Source organism: Nipponia nippon, unplaced genomic scaffold (genome assembly GCF_047370975.1).
Source record: "Nipponia nippon isolate SJK-2023a ecotype South Korea unplaced genomic scaffold, ASM4737097v1 scaffold_12, whole genome shotgun sequence".
NCBI lineage: Eukaryota > Metazoa > Chordata > Aves > Pelecaniformes > Threskiornithidae > Nipponia > Nipponia nippon.
The window spans coordinates 770,969-795,807 of record NW_028262313.1 but is presented as its reverse complement, the minus strand read 5'-3'; the positions used below and the strand labels follow the sequence as shown (position 1 = coordinate 795,807).

Genomic DNA, 24,839 nt, shown 5'->3' with positions numbered 1-24,839 from the left:
AAAAAACAAAACAAACCAAAACCAGAAGAGGATGGCCAAAATGCCCTGCTTCATGTTCTGCTTAGCACTAGCAATGTTAGAGGCACCATTTTAAAGGCGTGGACATCCGGGTTCAGCTTTACATCACATTACCTTGCTTTAAAAGGGATATAAGCAAAAATAATATAAGCACTAAGGTGAAGAGACAGGTTTTGCAGAACTGAGCTAAGAGTGCAACACCACAATTTTCTGACGCTAATAATTAAACCTTGTTTTAGAAACATTTCTACTGTAATGAATCCTACAGATGGCTTTTATATATAGATATATCTATTTGGGGAAAAAAGATACATGTAGCATGCTGAAAAAACAGCTTCTGTTCTCTCCAAGGGCAGACACACTGTCTGCGCTGGGATACACCTGCAGTAAATCCGCACAAGCACAAACTCAAGCCATCCAGTCAATAAATAATTTAATGAGGTTACGGTTCTGCAAGGACACACGACAGCACCCCTTCCCAGCCCCCCGCCTCGCCCCGCGGGCACGGCAGAGAAATGCACCCGAGCCAAACGACAAACCACAGCTGCACCAAAAGGCCACTGGAATGCACAGATCTTCACAGAAGATATCGCTGCAGGCCCAGACACGTGTACGCCGGTAGCGCTTGCCTCCGTGAGAAAAAACACGTGGCGCCCGCCGCCAGCCGCCCTTCAGCCAGATCGCGCTCCAGGGACCATGCGCTTGGGGGGAGGGAGAGCCCAGAGCCACAGGTACCAGAACATCACAACACGGGGACGGTGAAATGAAGGGGAAGGCTGCAGCAAGGCTCCCTGCTGCAAGGCTTGGAGACGACTCTCACGGAATGGAGCCAGCCGTCAGAATGGAAGTCGCTTCAACTGCTCGTACGTGATAAAAAACTGCAGGGAACGTCAAGGAATTGGGCCAAATACATCAGGCAGCTGCACGGCCTCCCGCCGGGACCAGGCCACGCGCGGCAAGGCGAGGCAGGTAGGGCACCAGCACAGTGCCGCTGCAGACCAAGACCGGGAAGCCGCTTTTCCAGGCAGCAGGAACTGATCTGCACAGGCAGGAGAGAGCTGCGGGACACGCGCTGCCAGGAGAGGGAAGAGACCGACCCAGAAGCAAACTGGCCCGGTCTTGCGTAGACCATTGAGAAAGGGAGGTGGCTCTAACCCCAGACCGGGACTTCTTTAAAATCAATTATGCACACAATTTGAGAGGGCGAGAAGGATCTAGTACAGCAACACAGCAGCGCTGGTCCTGCAGAGCAGGTCAGCACCCGCCCCAGCGCAGCAGAACATCCCCCACGAAACAGGAGCCGATCCAGAAACCGCAGCACCTCCAGGAGGTCGGGCCAAAGGGAAAGTCCCAAGCCGAGCGCTTGGAGCACTCAGGCCACCGGAAACCGCCCGTGCTGCCGCACTGGGAGGCCCTGCGCTGGCCACCTACCGAGCTGTAAGAAGCCGCAGTCACAACCAGTGGCATTTTTTGGCGCTTGAACCAGCAGCAGCCACATCACAGGTTATGTCTGCCCAAGCAGGACAGGGAGCCTGCTTTGGGCTGCCGCAGGGAAGACAAAGAGGTGCCCATCAAGCGCTCGGCGCTTCCCCTCGCAGCCTGGTTTTCCCCACCCATGACCTCCCAGCAGCACGCTGAAGGATACAATGATGTTCCAGGGACCGAGCCGGAGCCAGTTGGGCCAGAAACCTTTATAGAGCGCAAAGAAGCCCTCGCTCTTCCACGTCTGGGAGGAGAAAAGAGACAGATCAATTATGAGCACCCCAGGTCCGTGCTCTGCCCGCCTCCCTAATGCCACGTGTGATATAACGGACCTTTACAGCTGCTGTTTAAGCAGACAGCCAGGGGAGATGCAGTTCAGTTGTGTGAAGTGTCACTTACAGCCTGTGAACCTAATCAAACTGCATCACTGACGAAGGTTTGTCCCAGAAGGTTGGGAGGATGCTCGAGCTGATGGCGACCTCAGGACAGTGACTCGAGGCCCTCCTCTGGTTTGTCCAAAACGCTCACTGACAAGCACGTTCCCTTGCTGTAGAATCTACCTGCTCCCGGCAACGGTGTGTGGTGCTGGAAGCTGGCCAGCCTCCTAAAGACAGGGATCTGCCCAGCCCTCACCTCCCTACCTTCACAAGGCCATCCAGGGTGCCCTTATAGAGCTCCGTGCTGCCCACTATCGCCCGCTGGTTCATCATCCGTGTCCGCACCACGTCCACAGGGTTGGAGGCAATGGCCCCGGCCAGCCCGCATGTAAAACTGGAACTACATACACACCAAAACAGGAGAGAGAACACCTCTGAACACGGCCGTTCTGGCTCAGACAGGCCTTGACATAAGCACAAAAGAGTATCTCTTACTGGATTTTACGAAAGGCATTTAGCAATCAACATCAGCTGCACTACCTGTTCCCACCCAGAAAAGGGGCAGAGGCAGAACCCATACCGCCTCCGGACCCCAGAGAGCTCGGGGACGGGAAACGCTCAGCCTTGTCTAATCAAGACCCTCGTCAGAGCCCACTGCTGGCTCTGCACAGGGCCAGCCTGCAAGCGTTGTGCTGTCAAGGTGACACAGACCTGAAGGCAGCCTCTTGGAAGCGCACATCCTTCTCACCAGAGCAAACATTTCTTCGGGGCGGGGAAGGAGGGAGGAGGACCAAAGGCAGCAAGAGGGAGCATGCAGCTGCTAGTCTCCTCCCTCCACGTATGGTCTAGTGCTTGTCACCTTCAGCCCACAGCAGGCAAACCCAACAGAAGCACTGCAGCACCTCCAGCTAAAGTGTCTGCCAGAAGAACAGGAAAACGTAGGTGAAAAAAGACTTTGGGAGGTCTCTAACCCACCCCCTGCTCAGAGCAGGCTGACTTCAAAGCTTGGTCAGATTGCTCAGGGTCTTGTCAGCTTTGCAAGCCTCCGTTCGTCTCACAAAGCTCTTACAGCAACGGCCGCAAGCTGACGGTGTCTGGAGGGATGAGGACCTAGGACTGGAGCAGCTCTTTCAGCTGATCGCTACAGGCAGGCGCGCCCCTGGAACTCCTGCCTTGTTCGTGCCAGGGCACAGACGCAGAGCAACGGCATTTCTGGTCATCAGCAAGCTGAAATCAAGCTGCCATTTCACATCACCAAAGGACTTCTGCCAGGCTCCCTCTGCAGGGAGGCCTCTCTGGGGACACTCGCTGGTCATTCTGAGCTGCTCCAGTCGACACAGCAGATCCCTCAGAAGTACCAAGCCTGCTCTCCGCAGCTCCACAGCACTTGCTCTATAAACAGGTCTCACCCCAAATCCCACCTTGCTCCTCAGCTTCACACACCCCTGCCAAGCCTGGAGAGTGCAGCAGCTGCAGCAAATACTCACACGAAGTGGGCAAAGATGGTGTCACCCATCAGGCCTGACAGAATTAAGTGCTTCTTGGTGATGTCGTAGACCGGCAGTTCCACCCCGACCACGATGGCGGCTCTCTGAGCCGTTGGGACAACACCCTGCCGAGCAGAAACATCAGTCAGAAGCGCAAACTGCTGCCTGGGGACTGCAGCTAGGATGGCATCGCCCCCAGCTTCCTCTCAGGGCCCTTTTGCTGACCATCTGCCTGGTATCCGCCTATCTCGCAGCTGTAGCTCTTCAGGCAGGCCGGCTCGCTGCCTCCCAACTTCACTCCAAAGCTAAGGAGGATTCCTCCACCCCGGCAGCGTTACCCCAGCGAGATTAACTACACGCTGCGTCTCTCCTCCCAGCCACTCGCACACAGGAATCAGGCTATAATCCACTCGTCTTCCCCCACTGAGCAGTACCCGCCAAGTTCAATACCAGAAAAGATTCTGCACCAGAGGAAGAGCAGCTGTTTAAGGAGCCAGGTGGGGCTCCAGGTCCTCCTTGCTACGTAACAGCAGAAAGTCTGCTTTGTTACGGTTTTCGATTTAGGAGATTTTCATGTATTAAGACCCCCGCCTCCACCACAACGTGCTTCTGTTTGTCCGGTAACCAGAAGCAGAACTTTGCTACCACCCTTGCTTCACAGTTCTCTTCAAGAGCTGCACCTGGGTGTAGCAAACGAGTTGAGGAAGCTGTTAGTTCTGCTGCTGGGGGGGTTCCAGCAGCTGGTGCTCACCCTCCAGAGGCCTCGGGTGCCCTCCTGCTGGTAGATGTCAATGAAGCTGCCAATCATGCCGCCCTGGAATAAACTGCCTTGAGCCTGCATTCGAATCTGAAAGAAAGCGAGAGTCAGCGGGACGACACCAGCGCCTGCCCGGGAGGGCAGATACCAGCTCAGCGGAGCTCCTGGTAGAAAGAACGACAGAGCAACCGAGAGCAGAGACCGCCGTCCACGTGCCCTCTCCCGGCAAACCGTGCGGCAAACGATGACGGCAGGCAAGGAGCGGGGACAGCAACAGGGTAGAAGCGCAGTGCAAAACTCAGACAAGACAGACAAGTGACGGGAAAGGCCCTCCCACTCCGAAAGCGGTCCGAGAAGGTGGATCTACACAGGGAGACGCGTGGGAAAGTTCCCCAGGCTCTCTTTGCCCAGAGCAGAGCTACCCTGACCCCAGTAACCCCGCAGCAGGGAGGGGGGGGACCAGGCAGTCCCCACTGGGCTCTGGGCACTCCACGTAACCAGGAGGACTTTGCGGCAGCAAAGCACAGCGACCAAAGGGAAAGGAGCCGAGGGGTGTGATGAATAGCTGGCTGCCACCCCGGGCACCTTACCCAGGTAAGATAACACAGCCTCTGCCCCTTGCCGTAGCACATTTCATGATCTTTCAGAGCTGCATTTTTAAAAATCTGTTTATTGCTCTGGGCTTCTGTTCCCATTCCAAAAAACCCCAAATTAGCAGAACTGGTGCCAGCAGCGGCTCAGAGAGCACCTCGCTGCAGCTGGGAGAGAGGCGTCTTCACAGGAAAGCAGCAGCTTCTACGTGTCAAACCGCAGCCAGGCAGGAGCTGTCTCTGCCAGGTCCACCTCTTACCTTCAGCACATCTGTCGGGTTGGCAATTGCAGAGGAGATCACCCCTGACACCACTCCGCAGATTACATTGATTAGCAACGTTTCATCTGCAATCAAGAAAAGAAAGTCAGGTCCTAAAGATCGAAAGAGAAGGTGCACAGATTGTACTGAACAAGCAAAAAGCTCTGGGGAGAGCAGAGAAGCTCAGTTTACAAATCACAAGGTGAAGCTGCCCGAGCAGAGGCTGGCCAGCCACCAGCAGCTCGTGGCAGATCTGTCCCCACGCCTGCCAGAGAGCAGCCGCTGAACCACTCAGCAAGGCGCGCTCAGAGAGAAGCGGGTCTTACTGACGAGTCTAGCTGATCAGACAAGGAAAAGACCGCGATACGTGACAATTTTGAACAATTATCTGAGATTTCAGTGTCCAGTGATGCATTTCTCATGATGGAGACAAGCCAAGCCAGAGGAAGACAGAGAGGGACAACCCAACGCTTCTCAAGGCGACCTGATACCAATTTGGTTTGATCTGGAGCCCCAGCTGGCCGCGCTCAGAACGTGCAGCCACCTTGAGAAAACAGAGAATAGGCGACCCAGGCAGAGAAAGTTAGAAGCAATTAGTTCCGAGGGGCGGGTGGAATAATCCAAGACTTCCAGGCCCAGTATTAGGGTGATGGTTACGGTGGGAAAAGGCACAGCCCTTTGCTGGTACTGACCACTGCACTTCCCAGAGGAGACCAGGCCACTGGCTGCCCCAGGCCTGTAGGGAGACAAACATTCAGACAACGGTACTCACGACGGGAAACGCTGCAACAGCAAGCGAGGAGAGACGTGCGGCCCAGCGTACGCGCACAGAACCGCGCGCAGGGAGGGTGTTACTGGAGAACAGAGCAGCCCCTGGAAAGAAGCTCGAGCGCGCTGCACTTCCCAGTCCTCTCGCTGGCCTGCTGACCGGCCCAGCCCGCCCACCTCACCTTCCCAGGTCGGAACGGCGTTACAATATTCCTCATGTCGCACCAGGGTTTAAAACCACGCATGCAGATCTTGGTGCTCCCTCAGCGAGCACGGACCAGACTTTGCTGCTGCTCCGCTCTCTAGGCAGGAGCCGCAGAGGCCCTCGCTACCAGAGGGGCACAGGTCAAGAGCATTTGCGTTATCCCACTTCTGCAGCCGGAGCCAAAGCTCCAGAGCCGGACCGCACAAGCTCTCTCCAGATGTGCCGCCTTCAGGCACAAGGACTCAAAGGCCCCAGCAGGAAGACAGGAGAGATTCGCTACCGAAGCTTTCGACCCACGTACCGCATCTGAGGTACAGACGGGACGGGATGCCTTCCCTGAGGCTGACCGGACAGGAGAGATGGGCCTGGGTCAGCGATAGCTTTTTGGTTTTGGCTCTGACGTTGCAAAACAGAGATAAAGGCTGGGGAAAGGACAGACCTGGCTGGAGGGGGAGGTGTTTGGCTGGGGGCTGTGGGCAGCGCCAAGCACAGCGAGATCCACATCTGTACTGAACCCTATCCTTGCTATCCCTGTACAAACAAAACCACAGCGTGAAGCAACAAGAACTCCGTTTCTGTGGGAATCCATAGCTGGGAAGGACAGAGAAAGGAACGAGCAAAACCACACAGCACAGAGAGCACGAGATGTCACGCTGCGCCTCCGGCGGGACGGGCGGTGCCTGTGCCGACACGTTCACCGACACTGACCTTCCATCCGATCCACAAACAGCCGCTTCAAACTCTGGTAAATGCCAATCTTTATGGTGCCATAAGACGCCTGCCTCAGCAACGCGGGGGCGATCCTGAGCGGGGGAACAAACGGAACCGCTGAGCGCTGCCAGCGTGGCGGTCCTCCCCGCGGAGTCATCCCCCCTCGGCCCCCAACCGCACGGGGCTTGGGCCCGGCGCGCCCCTGCCGCCGCGCAGACCCCCCAGGAAGCGCAGCTCTGTCAGGCGCCCAGGGTAGCAACCCCCGCTGCCCGAGAGGCGCCGCGGATGGCCCCCACGCACCCTCCAGCGCGGCGGGCCGGCACCCACGCGGCCCTTGGCCCCGCCACCCCACTCCTCCCTCCCCACCTCGGGAAGAAGGGCAGTCTCCAGGCTGCTGCCGCACCGCTGCCCCGGCCCCAGCTCTCCCTGCGGGGCTCAGGGCCGGCCGGGGTCCCCGGGGGCTCGCAGTGGGCGGGGAGGGGCACCGGGGGCGGGGAGGCGGGGAGAGGGACTGGGGGCAGGGAGGGGGCACCGGGGGCGTGGACGGGGACCGGGGCGGGCGGGGAGAGGGACCGGGGCGGGCGGGGAACCAGGGCGGGGAGGGAGAGGGACCGGGGGCGGGGAGGGAGGGGGGCCCAGGGGGGGCGGGGAGAAGGACTGGGGGAGGGAGGGGGGACCGGAGGCGTGGAGGGCAACCGGGGCGGGCGGGGAGAGGGACCGGGGGCCGGGAGGGGGGCGGCCGGCGAGAGGACCGGGGTGGGCAGGCAGAGGGACCGGGGTGGGACGTGGGGGGGGTCCCGTCCCGCCCCGCCCCGCCCGGCGCTTACCCCGAGTAGAGGGCTCGGCCGCCCTCCTCACGGCAGATGCGGAAGAGGGCGTGGAACATCCCCCGGTACCGGACCTCGCGGAACCGCGCATCGGCGCTCTGGCCCTGCACCTGCAGGCGCGTCTTGGTGAGGTCCACGGGGAAGGTGCCTGCGGGGGGGGGGGGGGGGGGGGGGGGGCGGCCGTCAGCGCCCCGCCGGCCCCGCCCCGCCGGCCCCGCCCCGTCCCCCCGCCGCCTCACCGAACTCGGCCACGATGGAGGCGAGCCCGCCGTAGACGAAGGGTTTCCAGTTCAGCGCGGACATGGCATGGCGGAGCGCGGCCGGCGGCGCACCGGGCCCGACACCTGCCTCGCCGCTGCGCCCCGACCCGGAACCGGAAGGGCAGAGCGGCGCGCTGTGCGCAGGCGCCCCCTGCGACGGGCGCCCCCTGCCGGCCCCGGCCTCCGCAGCCGGTCGCCACCGCGCCGGGGCTGGTCGCCACCGCCCCGGAGGCAGCGGGAGCAGGAGGTGGGCGCAGGCCGAGGCAGCCCCGACCCAGCGTAGGAGAACCGCGCGGTTACCGGTGGACAGAAACGCCACTGCCAGGGCTGTCGTCGCGTCAAGAGGCGGCTTTTATTAAGAGCCATTTAAAACACGACAAACGGCGGAAACCCGCCCCGGGCGCCTCCCGGGATCCCGCCGGTCCGTCCCCGCGGTGCGAGAGGGGGACACGCCCCCGGACGGACGGGACCGGGCAATTTTGGGAAGGAGAGCGTCCTGGAGAGCGTCCTGCCGCGCCCGGCGACCCTCCGCCTGCGGCAGCGTGCCGGCCCGCCTGCGAGCCCAAGGCTGAGGAAGGGCCGAAGGAGGCAACAAAGCCCGCGTCCCGGTCCGGGCAGGGAGAGCCCTGCCCCGGGATGGAACGGGAAACCGAGGGGAAGCTGCTGGAGGCGAGCGGTCCGGCGGCGGGGAGGCTGCGAGCAGGATTCTGGGCAAGCGCGGGGCCTCTCTCGGCCCGCGGAGCGCTTGCCCTGCGGCTCAGCAGCGGCTGGAGCCTCTGGCGGAGCCCTGCTCCCTCCGCCTGGGATGGGGCTCCCTGGCGCCGCGCTCCCGGGATCTGCCTCCCTCGGGACACTCGTCTCGCCGGCTGCCGTGCCCGTCGCCCCTGCCGGCCTCCTCCCTCCAACCGCTTGGTCCCCTCTGCTCCGGGCAGCTCTTTTCCCCTCTTCTCTCCGAAGGCCGCTGGTGCCTCCGCTCCTCCTCTTCTCGCTGCGCCCTGCTCCCGGGCTTCCTCTCAGAGCCCTTCCAGGGCTGCTGGCTCCCGCCGGCGCAGCGCTCGTAGCCGGGGTCCTCCTTCTCCTTCTTAATCTTGATCCTGGGCTGCGCCTCCTCCGCCGACACCGCCCTCTTCGCAGCCTGCGAGCTCTGCTTTTGCCGCTCCTGCCTGCTTTTCTCCTGATCTGAAACGCAAGGTTCATCTTTCGGGACGGAGCCCTGCAAGCATCGCCTCATCTCCCCAGGCTCTGCCTAGCACCGCGGCACCTTTCCGACTCCCAGTTTCAGTTCTGCCCCCTCCACCCAAGCCTCGCGGCCCGTTTCCCCCCCCAGACAGACGCTATTCCACTTCCAACCCCAACACCTTTCTCCTCCGCCCCTTCAACACTCGCCACCTCAGTTCTTCCCAGCAAGGCTGCCCTCAGGCACTTCAACACAGCCTGGAATATCGAGCGCCTTCCTCGCGCTCTCTTTCCTCAGTAACATCCACGCAATAGGAACGCCGTGATCCACTCCATGGAAATTCTCCTCTCCAGACCCAACGATTCCTTTCCCTCTCATTTTTGTGCATCTCCTCAGAGCTCTGGAGCGACATCTTGTCCCCACCCTTAGTTTTGTTGCCTATTTTCTTTCCTCCGATCCTCCTCTCAAAGCAGGACTCCAGCCTGACCGACGTGCCCCTCCGCCCCACACTAAGGCCCCATCCATCCTCTGTCCTCCTCCCACAACACAGAGCCGAGCTCCCCTCGACGGGCGGGAGCGCAGTAAAGGGGTCTCACACCCCGACAGCGCAAGGGCTCAGCCGTAGCTACAAGATAAAAATCACAGAATCGTTTAGGTTGGAAAAGACCCTTAAGATCATCGAGTCCAACCGTTAACCCAGTGCTGCCAAGGCCACCACTAAACCATGTCCCTCAGCACCACATCTCCCCAGCTTTTAAATCCCCCCAGGGATGGGGACTCAGCCCCTGCCCCGGGCAGCCTGGGCCAGGGCCTGACAGCCCTTTGGGGAAGGAATTGTCCCCAATACCCAACCCAACCCTGCCCTGGCGCAGCTTGAGGCCATTCCCTCTCGTCCCATCGCTTGTTCCTGGGGAGAAGAGACCGACCCCCCCCGGCTCCAGCCTCCTTTCAGGCCGTTGCAGAGAGCGATGAGGGCTCCCCTCAGCCTCCTCCTCTCCAGGCTGAGCCCCCCCAGCTCCCCCAGCCGCTCCTCCCCAGCCTTGGGCTCCAGCCCCTGCCCCAGCCTCGCTGCCCTGCTCTGGCCACGCTCCAGCCCCTCCATGGCCGCCTTGGGGTGAGGGGCCCAGCGCCGAGCACAGCATTCGAGGGGCGGCCTCACCAGTGCCCAGCACAGGGGGACGATCCCTGCCCTGCTCCTGCTGGCCACACTGTTCCTGACACAAGCCAGGATGCCGTTGGCCCTCTTGGCCACCTGGGCACACTGCTGGCTCATGTTCAGCGGCTGTCGACCAGCACCCCCAGGCCCTTTCCCGCCGGGCAGCTCCCAGCCGCTCCTCCCCACACCTGCAGCGGTGCCTGGGGTTGCTGTGCCCCCAGTGCAGGACCCGGCCCTGAGCCTTGCTGCCCCTCACCCAGTGCCTGGGCCCATCGCCCCAGCCTGGCCAGGGCCCTCCGTGGATGGCCCCCAGTGCCCGCTGCTAATATCCGTCTGCCACAGGCAGAGCCCGGCTACGGGAGGGAAGGTTCCCCTGCATGCCATGCCGTGCCGGGAGCCCCAAGCCGATTTCAGAACAGACACGCCCACCCCACAGCCACCACCCCGAACCGGCTCATCCCAGGAGCCACAGCCCACCTCGGGCAGATGCCGCCTGGAAGTCAGTAGCAAGCCACAGCAAGCAGCTCCCACCGCAAGTCACTGCTGCTAGCACTCCGCTGGCTCTGACAAGGGTAACTTTTCAAGATCTCTGCTGCACAGATGGAAAAAAACCCAATGGCTTCTTAAAAACCCATCAGTACAGCGGCACAGGCTGGTCCTTTACGCGGCAGCTTGTTCAAGCGCAGTTTGGCTGTGCTCTGCAGCGCTCCAGTCCTACAGTAGCAGCACCCAGATTGTAAGGTTAAGTGGTGCTCTTCCTAAGCCTTCCCTCTCCCAGTCCCCACAGCGCTGCTCCCCCCGCAGTAACCCTGCAGCCTGGCAGGCTTTTTTCCAGGAAAAGTGCCATTATTGCCTGCGAGACACAGCCCTTCAGAGGCTGGGGGAGGACACTCACAGATAAGGGCTAGATAGAGGCACTCAGATACCCCTCAGGGGAGCACAACGTAAGCCTGGACACCAGGGCTGTGGCTCTTTTCAAGAGCACATGCGGCCTTGGTGCTCCCCCGAGCGAAGGGCCCCGGCGAGGCTGAGGGCTCTGCGCAGACACTCCTGCCTGGGGTCAAGGCTGGAGGAACACACCTCACCTTTTTGCTTTTTTACAGGCACATCGTCATCTTCCGACAGGGAATCGGATGACGTATGAGGCGGCGTTTTAACTCCACAACCCTTCGCGTGGAGGGCTTTTGTGACATCGTCTAAGTCATCAGAGTCTTTGGGGGGCCGATAGTTGGCCACATGGTCCACTCGAATCGTCCTTCCTTTGATCTACAGGAGGAGTCGTGCTGTTAGCCACGGCACAGAGCAGTGGGCCGTGGGCCACCAGCGACCCGTGCTGCCAGGGCTCCCGCTCGGCATGAAGCAGCGCCTTGGGAGCCGCGGCGGGCAGGCGGGACCGCGTCCCAGGCTGCGCCGCTCACCTTGATCCCATTGAAGTTGTCGACGGCGAGGATGGTGCTCCTCTGGTCCTCATAGCACAGAAAGCAAAAGCCTTTGGACTTCCCAGTCTTCTTATCCCGCACCAGGTTAATGTTGACGACCTCCCCGTACCTGCAACACACCCTTAGCACCCGGGGCGGCGGCGGGGGCGCGGCGGGCCCGGGGGCTGCGGCACTTACTGCGAGAACACGCAGATGACATCTCCCTCCGTCAGCTCGTAGTGCAGCCCGCCTGCGGCGAGAGGGAGAGGAGGGGAGGGAGGGAGGGAAGGGAGCACCGGCCCCGGCCCCGGCCCCGGCCCCGCCGCCCCCCGGCCCGGCCCGTACCGACAAAGATCCAGGCGCTGTCCTTGTACTCCGCGTGCCACGAGACCGCCTCCTGCACACCCAGCTCCGCCTCCCGCGCGTTCAGCTCGTTGATCAGCTTCACCTTTGTCAGGGGGCTGAGAGCGAGGGCACCGTTAGCACCGGCAACGGGGCCGGGCCTGCCCGCGCTCCCGCCCGCCCCGGACCTACTTCATGGTGGCGGCGGCGCCGCCACACACTGCGCATGCGCCCGCCGCCGCGCAGGCGCGCAGCGCTCCGCCCCCCCCCCCTCCGACCGAACTGAGCCGAGTGTCGCCGAGCGGGGCCGAGCGTCGCCGAGCCGGGCCGGGTCGGGCCGAGCGTTACCGAACCGGGCCGAACGTCGCCGAGCCGGGCCGGGTCGGGCCGAACGTTACCGAACCGGGCCGAGCGTCGCCGAACGTAGCCGAACCGGGCCGAGCCGGGCCGAGTGTTACCGAACCGGGCCGAGCCGGGCCGAGCGTAGCCGAACAGGGCCGAGCCGAGCGTCGCCGAGCCGGGCCGAGCAAAGCAAGACCCAGAGCTGACTGGAGGCGCAGAGACTTTATTGGGGTGACCGTGACAAGGGCGGCGGGAGCCCCGCTCAGCACGGGCAGGAGGTTTTACCGTTGGCGTCGTGCGTTGGCTCCAGCCTGCGGGCCTGGCCCGGCCGCCCCTCCAGGTCCCGGCAGAGCAGCGAGCGCTGCGCCTTCAGCCGGCAGGCCAGGCACATGAAAATGGCGTCCACGTTCTGGCTCTCCTTAGGGTCCTTGGCCGAGGTCTCAAACAAAAGCATGTTGTGAGCGTCGGCGAACTTCAGGGCCATGCTGGATGGCACTTGGATCAGGTCCTTCAAGTCACACTTGTTCCCAACCAGCACCCTGGGGACGAGGGGGGGCACGGCGTGCCCGTTGCACTCCTCGATCCACATCTTGAGGTTGGTGAAGGAGGTCATCTTTGTGACGTCGTAAACGAAGACGACGGCATGCACGTTGCGGTAGTAATGCTCTACCATGCTCTTCCGAAACCTCTCCTGGCCAGCCGTGTCCCACACTTGCACCTAGGAAGCAAAGCGGACAAGAAGGAAGGCTACAGGAGCGCTGCGCGTCCGCCCGGGGTGCGGGCTGCTGCGGGAGGAGCCGGCTGGCTCCCCCAGCTCCCCGGCTCCCCCAGCTCCCGCAGGCAGGCGCAGGGGGGCTTCCCGCCGGTCCCCGAGGCAGGGCGCGGGCAAGGCGAGCCTTGCCGGGGGGGCAACCTCTTATTAGACCAACCAGGACTGATGGAGAAGTTGCACAAGCTTTCGGGCCTCTGCTGACAGCGCCCGAGGCTGCACAGGCCAGCCCGCGTGTGCTTGTGTAACTCAACCAAGCAAGCCCAGCTCAGCTGTGAGAGAGATCACGTCAGCACTTCCATTCACTTCCAATAGTCACGGGCAAGTGCAAGGCTCTGCACAGCACATCCCATTTCTCAGCCACGGCAGCTGATCCTATATATTCAAGAGAACTGGCAGCACGCTTTTCAGCAAGAAAAGTCCCTGCCTGGTGACTTACCTGACTTTGTAACACCTTGCCAGGCAGCCCTCCTGCAGCTCTCTGCTGCCGGACTGCTCCCTGCTTCTCATCCTCTTCCCGATGCACTTGACCACCATCCCCACCGCAGAAACGAACCGCACAAAGCACTTCTCATTTCACAAACATCCTTGCACGAGATCAGGACGTTTGTCCACCTAATCCTATGCCATAAAAAGAGAACCCCGACAATTACACAGTGGCACATACAGAGGAGCCAGGGCAAAGAGATGAGGAGGAGAAGCCACCCTTTGTGCGGGAGAGCAGCGGGAGGGCAGGGAGCTCTGGGGATGGGCGAGGAGCCAACCGAGAGCTTGTGGGCGAGGGTTAAAGAGCAGACCGGCATGGGTGACACTGTAGTGGGTGTCTGCTATGGGCCACCTGAGCAGGAAGAACAAGCGGATGAGATGCTCTGCGGACAGATAGGAACAGCCTCGTGCTTGCAGGCCATGGTCCTCATGGAGGACTTCAGCCACCCCAGCAGCTGCTGGAATGACGACACTGCAGGGCACAAGCGATCCAGGAGGTTCCTGGAGAGCACCGATGACAACTCCCTGGCCCAAGTGACAGAGGAGCCAACAAGCGCCCGGGCTGGATGAGGAGACAGTGAGGTGGACTGGAAACTGGCTGAGCATCTGGGCCCAGAGGGTGGTGATCAGCGACATGAAGTCTAGTTGAACACCGGTAACTAGCAGTGTACCCCAGGGGTCAATACCGGGCCCAGTCCTCTTCAACATCTTCCTTAATGATCCGGATGGTGGGGCAGATTGCACCCTCAGCAAGCGTGCAGATGGCACCAAACTGGGAGGAACGTGGCTGGGATGGGAGATGGTTGTGCTGCCATCCAGAGGGACCTCAACAAGCGGAGAAATGCACTGACAGGAACCTCAGGAAGTTCAGCAAGGAGCAGCGCCAAGGCCTGCCCCTGGGGAGGAACAGCTCCAGGCACCAGGACACGCTGGGGACCACCCAGCCGGGAAGCAGCTTTGCCAAAAAGGACCTGGGGGTCCTGGTGGACACCAGGCTGAACCAGCAGCGTGCCCTTGCAGCAAAGGTGGTGAATGGTATCTGGGGCTGCATTAAACAAAGTGTTGCCAGCAGGCCAACGGAGGTGGTCCATCCCCTTTATTCAGTGCTGGTGGGCTGCCTTCAGTTCTGGGAGCACCTGGAGTACTGTGTTCAGTTCGGGGCTCCCCGGTACAGGAGAGGCATGGACTGGAGAGCGTCCAGCGAAGGGCCACGAAGATGATGAAGGGACTGGAGCGTCTCTCCTATGAAGAAAGACTGAGAGAGCTGGGACTGTATAGCCTGGAGAAAAGAAGGCTCAACGGGGGAATGTTACCGGTGTGTATGGATACCTGAAGGGAGGCTACAGAGAGGATGGAGCCCAGCTCTTTTCAGCGGTGCCCAGTGCCAGGACCAGAGGCTGTGGGCGCGCACTGAAACACGGGAGGTGCCCTCTGAACATCAGGGAACAGCTTTCACCGTGAGGGTGACCAAGCACTGGCACAGGCTGCCCAGGGAGGCTGTGGAGCCTCCACCCTTGGAGACACTCAAAAGCCGTCTGGACACGGTCCTGGGCAGCCGGCTCTGGGTGGCCCTGCTGGAGCAGGGGCCTGGAGCAGATGGCCTCCGGAGGTCCCTTCCAACCCACACCTTGCTGTGAGCCTGCGAGTCTACGACTTCTGCTGGCCCCTGTAGGTAATGCCTCAAAGCCTGGAACCGGCAATTTCTAAACAAGTGTCTGTGGTTAATCCGAATCACCCTGTGCCCCACCGAGACAGTGCCTGCCCCAGAGTCTTTCAGAGTGGAAAAATGCTGGCACAGAAGCGCTGCTGCTCCTTCGCTTCCCTGCCGGTCTCCCCTGAGCTGTTCCACCCGGGCAGAGCAGGAGAGGGAGGGCACCTCTCCCACCTCTCACCGCCCCCCTTAGACGCACGGTCCCAGGAACAGGCCGATCTGCCGCCCTGCCGCCCGCTCCTGCCTGCTGGAGCACAACTAATATCCAAAGGCAGAAAGCCTGGCAAGGCTTTCCGGCTAGTGGCGGTAAGACGGGCTGCACGCCAGCCTGCGCTACAGCTCACACCACCACAGCTATGGTGCTGGGGGAGGCAGGGGGAAAAATGAGCAGCCCTCCTCTTAAAGGAGAGAGAGAAAAATGTTCATGGACAGTTTAAAAGCACAACTAAAGTTCTTACCCACCAATAGCAGCTCTCATTTCATCGTGATTAGTCCCTCAACTTTGGATCACCCATCTGCCTGCAAAATAGCGATATTTGCTTCTTCCAGCAGTCAGCCTTACACACAGACGCTGTCGGTGCTGATCCACCGAAGCGGGCAGGCCAAGCTCCGCTGCCAGCCCCGCTCCCCCGGCTGCCTGCCGCTGGCTGCCGTTGATCCGCAGATCCGCTCTGACACGTCACCCAGAGCTCCCCAGGTCTGGGCCGATGCTTTTCTTACAGGTGTCGCCCTGGCCTTGGGACAGCAAATTCGTCCTATTCTAGTCCTGCTGCAATCACACCCTCCCGGCGCTCGCTGACAGCGGGCTTTGGCATTAATACCCCAGCTGCCAGCCCACTGCAACCAGCTCGCGCGAGCTCCGGGCCTTCCAGCGCAGCCGCCGCCAGCCCACAACCATCTGCTCCCCCCAGACGCATGGGTTTCTGCCTACGGCTCCTTCCCCCGGCTCCCCGCAGCTCTGCCTGGCTTCTGGCCGGGAGCCGGGGGCCACCCCGACGCTTCGAGGGCCTGGCTGTCGGGAGGGCGGACGGACGGCAGCCTGTCACCCCCCGCCATCGCTTCAGGCCCCGCAAACGGCCACGACGCAGCGGCGAGGGGTGCAGAAAGCGTCTCTGCAACGCGGGGACGGGAAACCGTGCCCCGGTCCCCTCCCTGCAGCCGGGCTGAGCACAGAAAAGCCCCTGCCAGGGGCTCGGGGGGCCGGGCAGCGTCGGGCTCCCCTCGCCGCCCGGTGCCGGTGCCGCCGTGGCCCACCTTGATGCGCTCCCCCTCGATCTCCACCGTCTTCTCGCGGAAATCCACGCCGATGGTGGCCTCGGTCTTGTCGGGGAAGGCGCCGCCGCAGAAGCGGAAGGTCAGGCACGTCTTGCCCACGTTGGAGTCCCCGATCACGATGATCTTGAAGATGCGGGTCTGCACGTAGGGCTCCAGCGAGGACTCGGGGCCCGGCGGCCGCCCGCCGCCGCCCGCCGCCATCCCGCACCGGCACCGCCGCCGCCTCACCCGCTCATGGGCCCGCGCCGCCCCGCGCACCGGCTCCGGCACCGGCTGGGCCCCGGCCCCGCCCCACGCACCGGCACGGGCTCGGCTCCGCCCCACGCACCGGCACCGGCTCGGCCCCGCCCCACGCACCGGCTCGGCCCCGCCCCACGCACCGACTACGGCTACGGCCCCGCCCCACGCACCGGCTCCGGCACCGGCTGGGCCCCGGCCCCGCCCCACGCACCGGCCCCGGTCCCCCCGGTCCCCGCGACCGATGCCCCGGGCGGGCCAGGGACCGGCGGGGCGGGGCAGGCCCAGCAGCGGGGGACGCGAGCAGCCGCGGGCCCCACGGCTGAGCGGTGCCGCCTCGCTCGCTCCCGCCGCGGCTGGCGGTGCCAGAAGGACCCGGCGGCCGCCGCCCGACGGTGCCCGCGGGCCGGTGGGCAGGGCAGCCCCGTCGGCGCGGGTGGACGGAGCCCCTCGCACCGGTGCGGGCAGGGGGCCGGGCGGCAGCCCCTGCTGGGGACGAGCCGGGCCGGCAGCCCTTCTCCCCGGCTCCCCAGGGCGGCGGAGGTGTCGGGGAACGGGAGGGCGTCCCTCTTGTCCCCATCCCTCGCGGGTGGAGCAGGGCGGCAGGCGCCTCCGCCCGGTGCCAGCACTCGTGCCGTGAGGGCACGGCGGTCCGCAGCGTGAGGGCGTGGCGGCCTGCGGCACGAGGGCATGGTGGTCCGCAGCGTGACGGCATGGCGGCCCGCGGCACGAGGGCATGGCGGCCCGCGGGCATGGTGGTCCGCAGCGTGACGGCATGGCAGCCCGCGGCACGAGGGCACGGCGGTTTGGCGGCACAAGGGCACGGCGGTTTGTGGCACGAGGGCACGGCGGTTTGTGGCACGAGGGCACGGCGGTTTGGCGGCATGAAGCACGCACACCAGGCCAGCCAGAGTGAGAGGCACTGCCCAGGGAAGAGGAGGACGGCGGCAGGAGGGGGCGGAGGGGACGGTGACTGCTCCGGAACAGGCCGGCAGCGTGCTGCGGCACAGGGAGGGCGTCCTGGAGAACCGCGAGGGCAACGGGAGGGAGAAGCAGCACGGTCCACCCTTCGCTGCCTCCGCAGAGACCCACAGTGCTCCGTGGGGGCTGCGCCGCTCCCGGTAACGCTGCCCAGGCAGCTCCAAAAGAGATCACAGCCCCCTAAAACTGGCTGCTGATGCAAGACGACTCCTGCAGTGCAGGCACGTGGTGGGAACTGGAGGAGCCAGATGCTGGGACAATTTCCCAGTGGTCCCCAAGCGGTCCCAACTGGCCCAGGGTATCAGCGCTCAGCCGCCTGCTCCCAGCAGCACTGAATTGAAGCAGAGGGGGCAATAAACTACGCGGCAGGTGGAAAAGCCTCAGAAAGTTGAGTCTGGGCCTGAAACGCGTCCCCCCTTTCCAATTTTGGTCGTGGCTGCAGGTCCGCGCAGCTGAGCGAGGCCACCCGTTCGACCACCGAACCACCCCATCTCACCGGACTGCCTCCGGTCCAAAGAGCAGCCACCCAGAAGAGATCCTGCCATCAGGGCTCACGTAGGCACCAGCTGAACCGAGGCCCTGGCTCAGCTGACGGACCCAACAGAGCCCCTTGGACTACGTCCCAGAGGCGTTACCAGGAAACCATTTCTGACCGCCCCCAGCCACTTCTGGCCTGGCCAAAAACCCGCGGGGCAAAGGCAAGGTGAGGTCGGGACACCAGCCGCAGAGCTGCCGCTCAGCCCCCTCCCTGCGCGAGCGGGGACAAGACCGAGAAGGCCCCAGGAAAGACCCGTTCCTTCCTCGGGGGCACTCTGATCCGCCTGGAGCCTCAGCCTGAGGAGGGATTCCTGGAGCGAGCGAGCGAGCTGGGGAGTTGCTGTCTCTGGAAGAGACTGCTGAGCAGACTGGCTGCCACATTCGTGTTTAAAATGTCCTCAGCTCCTCGCATCAGAAAAGACAAGGTGAAGGGGCCGGGAGGGAAATACGAGATGTAGGCCAGAGGGCTCTCCAGTGGAGCCCCGAGGCTGCATAGGAAGAGTTCCCTATGTTAAGGGGATAAATATTTGCCTCAGCTGCTTTTTATGTCCCGTAAAATACATCAGGGGGAAAATAAGCAGCAATATTCAAACCCTAGGCTGCGTCGTCAGTTTGTTCTGTTACCGACTTAGCTAACTAGGTGTTCCCTCAAGGGCAGCTTTCCTAGCTCTCGGCCCTGCTCACACAACCAACCTGCCCACGTGCGTCTGCTCCCCGCGGCAGGCAGAGACCCACGCCAGTCACCTCGGCAGGACGGCACAGCCCCGCTCCGTCCGGTTTTCCACTCTGTACCGCCTCCAAGAGAAGGGAGGAGCACGCTTTTAACAAAGATGACATTTTCCGGGAGTTCCCGGAGGCTTTTATTTACAGAAGCTCTTTGTCAGAGACTAGAGCTGTTTGGTTTCTGTTTGATGCTGTCTTGACTTCTCTAGTCTGTGAAATAAGACGCCGGTGTCAGGTCCAAGCTGCCTCCCTTCAAAGGGACACGGCTTCCCGTCGTAGCGTGGCAGAAATGTCAAACCTGAGAGACCTCTCTCTTCTGGCTCAACGGCCAGCCTGGAAAGCAACTTGTCTGCAGCGTGTGGGATCACGGGCTGCAGGAGGGTCCCGTAGACGCGCAGGCATTCCAGCGTAACGTGGAGGATGGTGTCAAGCCAGAGCTTCTCCGCAGGGTCTTTTTGGTTGAGTTTCCAAGGCTTGTGTCTCTGGAAGAAACTGTTGGTCTGCCTTACGCACAGGGCAACACATTCTAAAGCCTTGTAGATCTGGAAACCTTCAAAATAACTAGCCACCTGCAGAGGCAGAGAAGCCACAGATGCCACGAACTCATAGTCTTCGGCAGAAGCCCTACCCACGGCTTTCGTCCCCCTGTAATCCAAGATCTTTGGAAAACAAGACTCTGAGAAACAAGGGTAGGTGTTGCTGGGGTTAATGCTGAGGGCTGTCGACCGATTCAGGAGCCCCCCAAGAGCATCTGCCAGTTCCGAATTCACCAGCTTAACAACCTTCTCATCATAATAGTCACAATCCCGCTCAGGTACGCCCTGCCTTAGCAGGAAGTACCGAAATCCATCTACTGTGTACTCTCCAATACAAGCAACGGGGTCAATCACGTTGCCCAGGCTTTTGGACATCTTCTGCCCACGGACAGTCCAGTGGGAGTGCACAAAGATTCGCTCGGGGGGAGCCAGCCCCGCTGCCATCAGCAGCGCTGGCCAGTAGATGGCATGAAACTTGAGGATGTCCTTGCCCACAACGTGGTGCGCAGCGGGCCACCACTCACCGTGCGTCTCGGGGTAGCCCACCACGCTCAGGTAGTTCACCAAGGCATCCACCCAAACGTAAATCGTTTGTGTTGGGTCACTGGGAACAGGGATACCCCACTGCAGCCGGCTTCTCTCACGAGAGACGGACAAGTCTGGCAAGTCCTCTTCCAGCCAGCGGAGCACGCGCTGGTAGAAAGGCTCAGGGGAAATGGCGTGCGGGTTGTCCCGGAGCCACTTCTGCAACGGATCCCGGAACGCCGAGAGCCTGAACATGTAATTCTCCTCTTTGGTCCAGTGCACCTGAGAAGGCAGGAGAGAAAAGAATCACGGCCCAAACGCTCTGCACACAGTTTTACAACCTGCACCCAGCATTCTCAGCGTGGAGTTTGTCACGTGCTCCCTCTGCGTTCGGGTGTGCTCCCCGCCACATGTGAAGCCCCCAGTATCTTTCTGGGACCAGTAGGAACCTCCTCTCCTAAGCCACCGCCGCCCTGGGCTCCCCAGGGCAACATGTGCAGGCTGAGGCGCTTGGGATGGCTCAGCGCTCTGCTTTTAAAGATGCTCGTGCCCCGGGGGAAGGAATACCTTTCTACCTGCCAGATTTATGTGTCGTCAGGCAAGAATTAGGGAGACAAGAACATGCTTTCTTAGAAAACATAGTTTTGCAGTAACAGTAGAAAATCTAGAGAGAGATCTACGGCTAGGCCAAGAATTCTTACCTTTTAAAGCAAAATAAGGTTTTAAGATAAGAAAGTACAGGCTTTGGCACCCTGCAGGAGTTTCAGTTTCTAGCACTGAACCCAACAACTTCTGACTGAGGCAGAAAGTGCCTCGCTCTCAATACGAGCGGCAAAGAGCCCACCACACCTCAGGCTGAGGTACCCCAAGGAATCATTAGTCCCAGTGGTACAAAACCGCTTTACGATGTAGTTGAAACGCTACCTTAGCTTACTTGATTAGAAGGTGACCCCAAAAGAAATATTCTTCCCTACACAAATCATAAACAAGTTAAACAAAAATGATTTGGTTTCCCTCCCACCCCCCAAATTCTCTATGTTTTCCCATAATATTTTTCAGTTTCTGGGTACCAGCTCTCAGCACTCTGTCCAGGCCGCTTCACGCAGAGCCAAAGCCATGTCCTCCAGCCAATATTCCCTTTTACACAACCCAGTGATCCCTCTGGTAACAACTCAGGATGCAAAAGCCAACTCAAAGTGGGACCTGCAATCACTTCTTCCGAAACGCTGACGACGTCTGGTGTTTGGCTGTGAAGAGCCCACCTCACTGCTCTGCCAAGCGCTAAGAGCCGAGCTACCTATCAGCCAGCCACCTGCAGGAAAGGTGGTTGGTGAGCAGAAAGCCGCTCGGTGGGAAAAGAGATGAGAAATAGGCTGTCTCCCGAGAACTGGTAAGTTAGAGCCTGGAGCACAGAGAGGTTGAGAAAGGGCAGAGTAATTATAACAACCCACAAAACCAGCGTCTTTGTTCAAGGCTTGCCTGCGAGCAGTTACTGGAATAGCTGCCCTGCAGAGAAATCTGCGTGCCGTCTCTCCTGACCTTCAAACAGCCCTGACCCTAGGAGCACGGGATCCTTCAGGAAGTCTCTAGTCCAGCCCCTGCTCACAGCAGCCACCTATGGGCTCAGAACAGGCTACTCGGGGCTTCAGCCAGGCACACCTTGAAAACCTCTGCGGAGGGAGACGGCAGAACCTCCCCAGGCAGCCGGTTCTGCTGCTTGGCTGTCCTCACGGGGAAAAAGTTTCTCTGTAAATCCAATCTGAACCTCTCTTGTTTCAACTTACGCCCATTCTCTCATCCTCCTGCCATGTACCATTAGAAGAACCTGGCTCCCTCTTCCTGATCACCTCCTCGTAGCTATGGGGGAGCTTCTGCCACTAGGCGCTCCCAAAATCCTGTCTTCTCTAAGGCTGAAGAAGCCAGCTCCCTCAGCCTCTCCTCAAACGGCAAGTGCTCCAGCATCTGAACCGTCTGGGTGGCCCTCCACTGAACTTCTGCCAGCTTCTCAATTGTGTTTCGTGCACTGGGGGATGGAAAAGTGGATGCAGTACCTAGATGTGGTCGTTGGAGCGCTGCGTAGAGGGGGATAATCACGTCCCTTGACCAGGCATTGCTCCTGTTCACGTAGCCCGATAATCCTGTTGGCTGCCTTTGCTGCCAGGGCACGCTGCTGGCTCACCGTCAGCTTGCCGGTTACCACCCCTGGGCTCTTCCAGCATGCTCCCCGGACTGGCAGTTCCCAGCTCATTTCCTCGTCAGAAGGAGAATCCCTGCAGCCCCACACGCACCAACTGTCTCCCGGCCGGACCCGAGCAAGGAATGCAACACTTCAACAAACGGAGCTCCCCTCCCAGCGAATACAGACCAGCACGGTTCCTGGTCCTGCAGTGGGGCACCTGCTCACCCTACAGGTAAACTAATCCACCACCCCACACCAGAACGAACCCACAAAACGAGAGCAGCGGAGGTGGGACGGGCCCCCCACCCCTCCCCAGCCCCGCAGCAGGGCTGCCACCAGCCAGGGCTCACGGGAGCTTTACCCAGCCAAGGCCGGGACGCCCGCGCCTCGCTGGAGACCTGCCCCGGGACGGCACCGCCCTCCTGGGCAAAGAGCTTATCCTGATGCCCAGCCTGGCCCGCAGCACAGCCTGTGGCATCGTTACCCCTTGGTCCGGCACCCCGAGAAGCGGGTGGCTTTGTGCTCTTTGTGACTGCCCCGCACACCGGCGCAGGCTGCTATTAGCTTGTCCCTTCGCATCCTGTTTGCCAAACTAAACCGGCCCAGTTCCCTCTACCTCCCGTAGGCCTGTGCTCCGTACCCTGCCCACTGGGAGCCTCTGGTGGCTCCTCTCCAGCTTCTCCGCCCGTTAAATGACACAGAAGCACAGTAATGGAGTGAAGGAGGAGGACAATTTCCTACAGAACAGACTCTGGTCTCTCAGTGTTCAAGGAAGACCTGAAGGACATACTCAAAGAGGAGCCATACATTTTCACACCCAGGCTCCACCGGATACCAAAAATCAGAGACTCACCAGAAGTACAGGTTTTATGGCATGTTGCAAACTCCCCCTTTTCCTTCGCACATTCCTTCCTCAAGCAACAAACTACCCAAGTGTCTCGTTCTGCTTGGAATAAACACCTAGCACCTCCTTCCATCACCTTGCAAGATCTTCTCCGCACCGTGCACACCACCGTTTCTCTTGGGCAGCTGGATATGCAGCTAAGGCAAGTAACTGTCCTCAGGGTATATTTGACTCCGAAGCCTGCTGACTCTATTTTAGATCTAAAGAACGATTTCTTTGCCGGGAACCTTATCTTTTCCCCAACTACGTTAGGTGCTTTATCAAGAGATATTATCTGCCAACACACCCCTTTCTGTGTGAACCAACACTCCTATGCCCCAGCCTCGTACAAATATCACAAGAGCGCAACCTCTGCTTAGCTCTGAAGCACGATTATCTGCAACCGCTGGATTAAATCATGTAACTCCTGACACCTTGCGGAAAACGCAGTGGCAGAGAGAGACTCGGTCAGGTCCCACAGCCCTGGTTACACCGCTATTCCGTCATCAGGCTAGAGCACAGGCCGCTGATGTCACGGTGTTTCACACAGGGCCAAAACCCGTGTAACGAGACTGAGGAAACGTGTCCAGAGGCCAAACGGAATTGCCTCACCAAACAGGTCAGAAACTCCGGCCACCCAAGGAACGCCTCCGTTATAAACACCTTTATCCTTGCGTACAGCTCGCTTCTTTCATCACCGCTTTAAACCACTGTTCCCAGGCCAGCAGCCCGTGGAACCCAGCAGCAGCCGAATCCTTCCCACGGCACACGGCTGAAACTGGCATCAGCCGGCGGGGGCTTTGGCAGCTCTCCCTTGCACAGCCACACACCGCTATAAACACCAAAGAGACACTCTGCGAAATACAGGCGAGTCCTAGCTGACGTGAACTACAAAAGGCTACAGGAGGCATTAAACACCCCCAAATTTGGCCAGAGCGCCAGGGCAGCGCGCAGTGCCTCCGCAGGAGCGGCCGCCCTCGAGCGGGACGGTGCAGGCGCCATTACCTGGTGGCCGGTCTCCAGCGACACCTTGCCGGGGCGGTCCTGGGCGTCCGGCCGCTCGCCGAGCTGGCCCTCGGGCACGAAGCACTCCTCGGCAGTGCAGTACCAGCCCTCGTAACACCCTTTGTAGAGAGCCCCGCGGTCCCGGAGGGCGCCCCAGAAGTGTCGCACGGCTCGCTGGTGGCGCGGCTCGCTGGTGCGGGTGAAGTCGGTGAAGGAGACGGCGGCCTGGGTCAAGGCCCGGTGGAAGAGGCCCGAGATCCGCTCGCAGAGCTCCGGGGGCGACGTCCCCGCCGCGGCCGCGGCCTGCTGGATCTTCAGCCCGTGCTCATCGGTCCCTGAAACGGCAGAGAGGCGGGGATGCGGCGGGGGCCGCGGGGAGAGGGCGCGGGGGCCGGGCCCCCCCCCTGCCCCCCGCGGGGACACGGGGGCCTCGGGAGCAGCCCGGGGCCGCGGAGGCCGGGGACAGCCCCGGGGAGGCGGCGGAGGCCGCGGGGCCGCAGCGCCCGGCGGGCCCGCGCTCACCCGTGCAGAGGCGGCCGGGGCCGGCGCGGCGGAGGCCGCGGTGGCGGTGCAGCGCGTCGGCCAGCAGGGCGGAGTAGAGGTGCCCGATGTGCGGCGGCCCGTTGGCGTAGAAGATGGGCGTGGAGAGCAGGAGGCGGCGGCCGGGCCCGGCGGCGGCGGTGGTGGTGGCGGTGGCGGCGGCGCGGCGGGGCGGGCGCGGGAGGCGGCGGAGCGGCCGCCACATGGCGGCGGCGCCACCATCGAGACGGCGGGGCAGAGGGACCAACCGGAAGGGTCGGCGGAGGCGCGGCAGC

The 24,839-nt window shown here is 61.5% G+C and overlaps 4 protein-coding genes across 9 annotated transcripts; all 4 read right to left on the bottom strand.

Annotated features, from left to right (window-relative positions):
• Positions 1–434: 434 nt before the first annotated feature.
• On the bottom strand, positions 435–7,878 carry SLC25A14 (solute carrier family 25 member 14). 2 transcript variants are annotated; one of them, XM_087748246.1, is made up of 9 exons: positions 7,722–7,878; positions 7,483–7,630; positions 6,653–6,747; positions 4,972–5,057; positions 4,116–4,211; positions 3,365–3,489; positions 2,142–2,277; positions 1,664–1,744; positions 435–896 (listed from the first exon to the last, which is right to left on the bottom strand). In XM_087748246.1, exons 1-9 carry the CDS (start codon positions 7,783–7,785, stop codon positions 855–857), a joined length of 873 nt encoding a protein of 290 aa, XP_087604372.1. In that variant the 5' UTR covers positions 7,786–7,878; the 3' UTR covers positions 435–854. The 2 variants fall into 2 exon arrangements, 1 of the variants encoding a protein (XP_087604372.1); XR_015702480.1 differs by lacking the exons at positions 435–896; positions 1,664–1,744 and adding an exon at positions 2,589–2,794.
• Positions 7,879–8,075: 197 nt separating this feature from the next.
• Positions 8,076–12,078, bottom strand: RBMX2 (RNA binding motif protein X-linked 2). 3 transcript variants are annotated; one of them, XM_087748244.1, is made up of 6 exons: positions 12,028–12,057; positions 11,839–11,954; positions 11,692–11,743; positions 11,494–11,623; positions 11,161–11,341; positions 8,076–8,921 (listed from the first exon to the last, which is right to left on the bottom strand). In XM_087748244.1, the coding sequence occupies exons 1-6, from the start codon at positions 12,030–12,032 to the stop codon at positions 8,500–8,502; spliced, it is 906 nt and encodes a 301-aa protein (XP_087604370.1). In that variant the 5' UTR covers positions 12,033–12,057; the 3' UTR covers positions 8,076–8,499. The 3 variants fall into 3 exon arrangements, with proteins under 3 accessions (XP_087604370.1, XP_087604369.1, XP_087604371.1); XM_087748243.1 differs by having other exon boundaries at positions 11,494–11,743; positions 12,028–12,078; XM_087748245.1 differs by lacking the exon at positions 11,692–11,743 and having other exon boundaries at positions 12,028–12,078.
• On the bottom strand, positions 11,885–16,726 carry RAB33A (RAB33A, member RAS oncogene family). Of its 3 annotated transcripts, none has more exons than XM_009474600.2 (2): positions 16,398–16,726; positions 11,885–12,895 (listed from the first exon to the last, which is right to left on the bottom strand). In XM_009474600.2, exons 1-2 carry the CDS (start codon positions 16,617–16,619, stop codon positions 12,440–12,442), a joined length of 678 nt encoding a protein of 225 aa, XP_009472875.2. In that variant the 5' UTR covers positions 16,620–16,726; the 3' UTR covers positions 11,885–12,439. The 3 variants fall into 3 exon arrangements, 1 of the variants encoding a protein (XP_009472875.2); XR_015702481.1 differs by lacking the exon at positions 16,398–16,726 and adding an exon at positions 13,386–16,390 and having other exon boundaries at positions 12,758–12,895; XR_015702482.1 differs by lacking the exon at positions 11,885–12,895 and adding an exon at positions 12,904–15,662 and having other exon boundaries at positions 16,398–16,536.
• Positions 16,727–19,004: 2,278 nt separating this feature from the next.
• MARS2 (methionyl-tRNA synthetase 2, mitochondrial) lies at positions 19,005–24,825 on the bottom strand. Its single transcript, XM_087748242.1, has 3 exons — positions 24,547–24,825; positions 24,025–24,359; positions 19,005–20,239 (listed from the first exon to the last, which is right to left on the bottom strand). Exons 1-3 carry the CDS (start codon positions 24,767–24,769, stop codon positions 19,061–19,063), a joined length of 1,737 nt encoding a protein of 578 aa, XP_087604368.1. The 5' UTR covers positions 24,770–24,825; the 3' UTR covers positions 19,005–19,060.
• Between the last annotated feature and the right edge of the window lie 14 nt (positions 24,826–24,839).

Excerpts from the sequence above, each read along its gene's own strand:
- MARS2 (XM_087748242.1), bottom strand. The coding sequence starts at position 24,769 with ATGTGGCGGCCGCTCCGCCGCCTCCCGCGCCCGCCCCGCCGCGCCGCC. Across the intron at positions 24,360-24,546 it reads CCCCGGCCGCCTCTGCACGG|GGACCGATGAGCACGGGCTG; the intron begins GTGAGCGCGGGC and ends CTGCCGTTTCAG. Across the intron at positions 20,240-24,024 it reads CGCTGGAGACCGGCCACCAG|GTGCACTGGACCAAAGAGGA; the intron begins GTAATGGCGCCT and ends CTGCCTTCTCAG.
- RAB33A (XM_009474600.2), bottom strand. The coding sequence starts at position 16,619 with ATGGCGGCGGGCGGCGGCGGGCGGCCGCCGGGCCCCGAGTCCTCGCTG. Across the intron at positions 12,896-16,397 it reads TCGAGGGGGAGCGCATCAAG|GTGCAAGTGTGGGACACGGC; the intron begins GTGGGCCACGGC and ends TTTGCTTCCTAG.
- SLC25A14 (XM_087748246.1), bottom strand. The coding sequence starts at position 7,785 with ATGTCCGCGCTGAACTGGAAACCCTTCGTCTACGGCGGGCTCGCCTCC. Across the intron at positions 5,058-6,652 it reads GTTTGTGGATCGGATGGAAG|ATGAAACGTTGCTAATCAAT; the intron begins GTCAGTGTCGGT and ends TCTTGATTGCAG. Across the intron at positions 3,490-4,115 it reads GCACCCGAGGCCTCTGGAGG|GGTGTTGTCCCAACGGCTCA; the intron begins GTGAGCACCAGC and ends TCTGCTCGGCAG.
- RBMX2 (XM_087748243.1), bottom strand. The coding sequence starts at position 12,063 with ATGCGCAGTGTGTGGCGGCGCCGCCGCCACCATGAA. Across the intron at positions 11,744-11,838 it reads CAGCGCCTGGATCTTTGTCG|GCGGGCTGCACTACGAGCTG; the intron begins GTACGGGCCGGG and ends CTCTCGCCGCAG. Across the intron at positions 11,342-11,493 it reads ACAACTTCAATGGGATCAAG|ATCAAAGGAAGGACGATTCG; the intron begins GTGAGCGGCGCA and ends CTCCTCCTGTAG.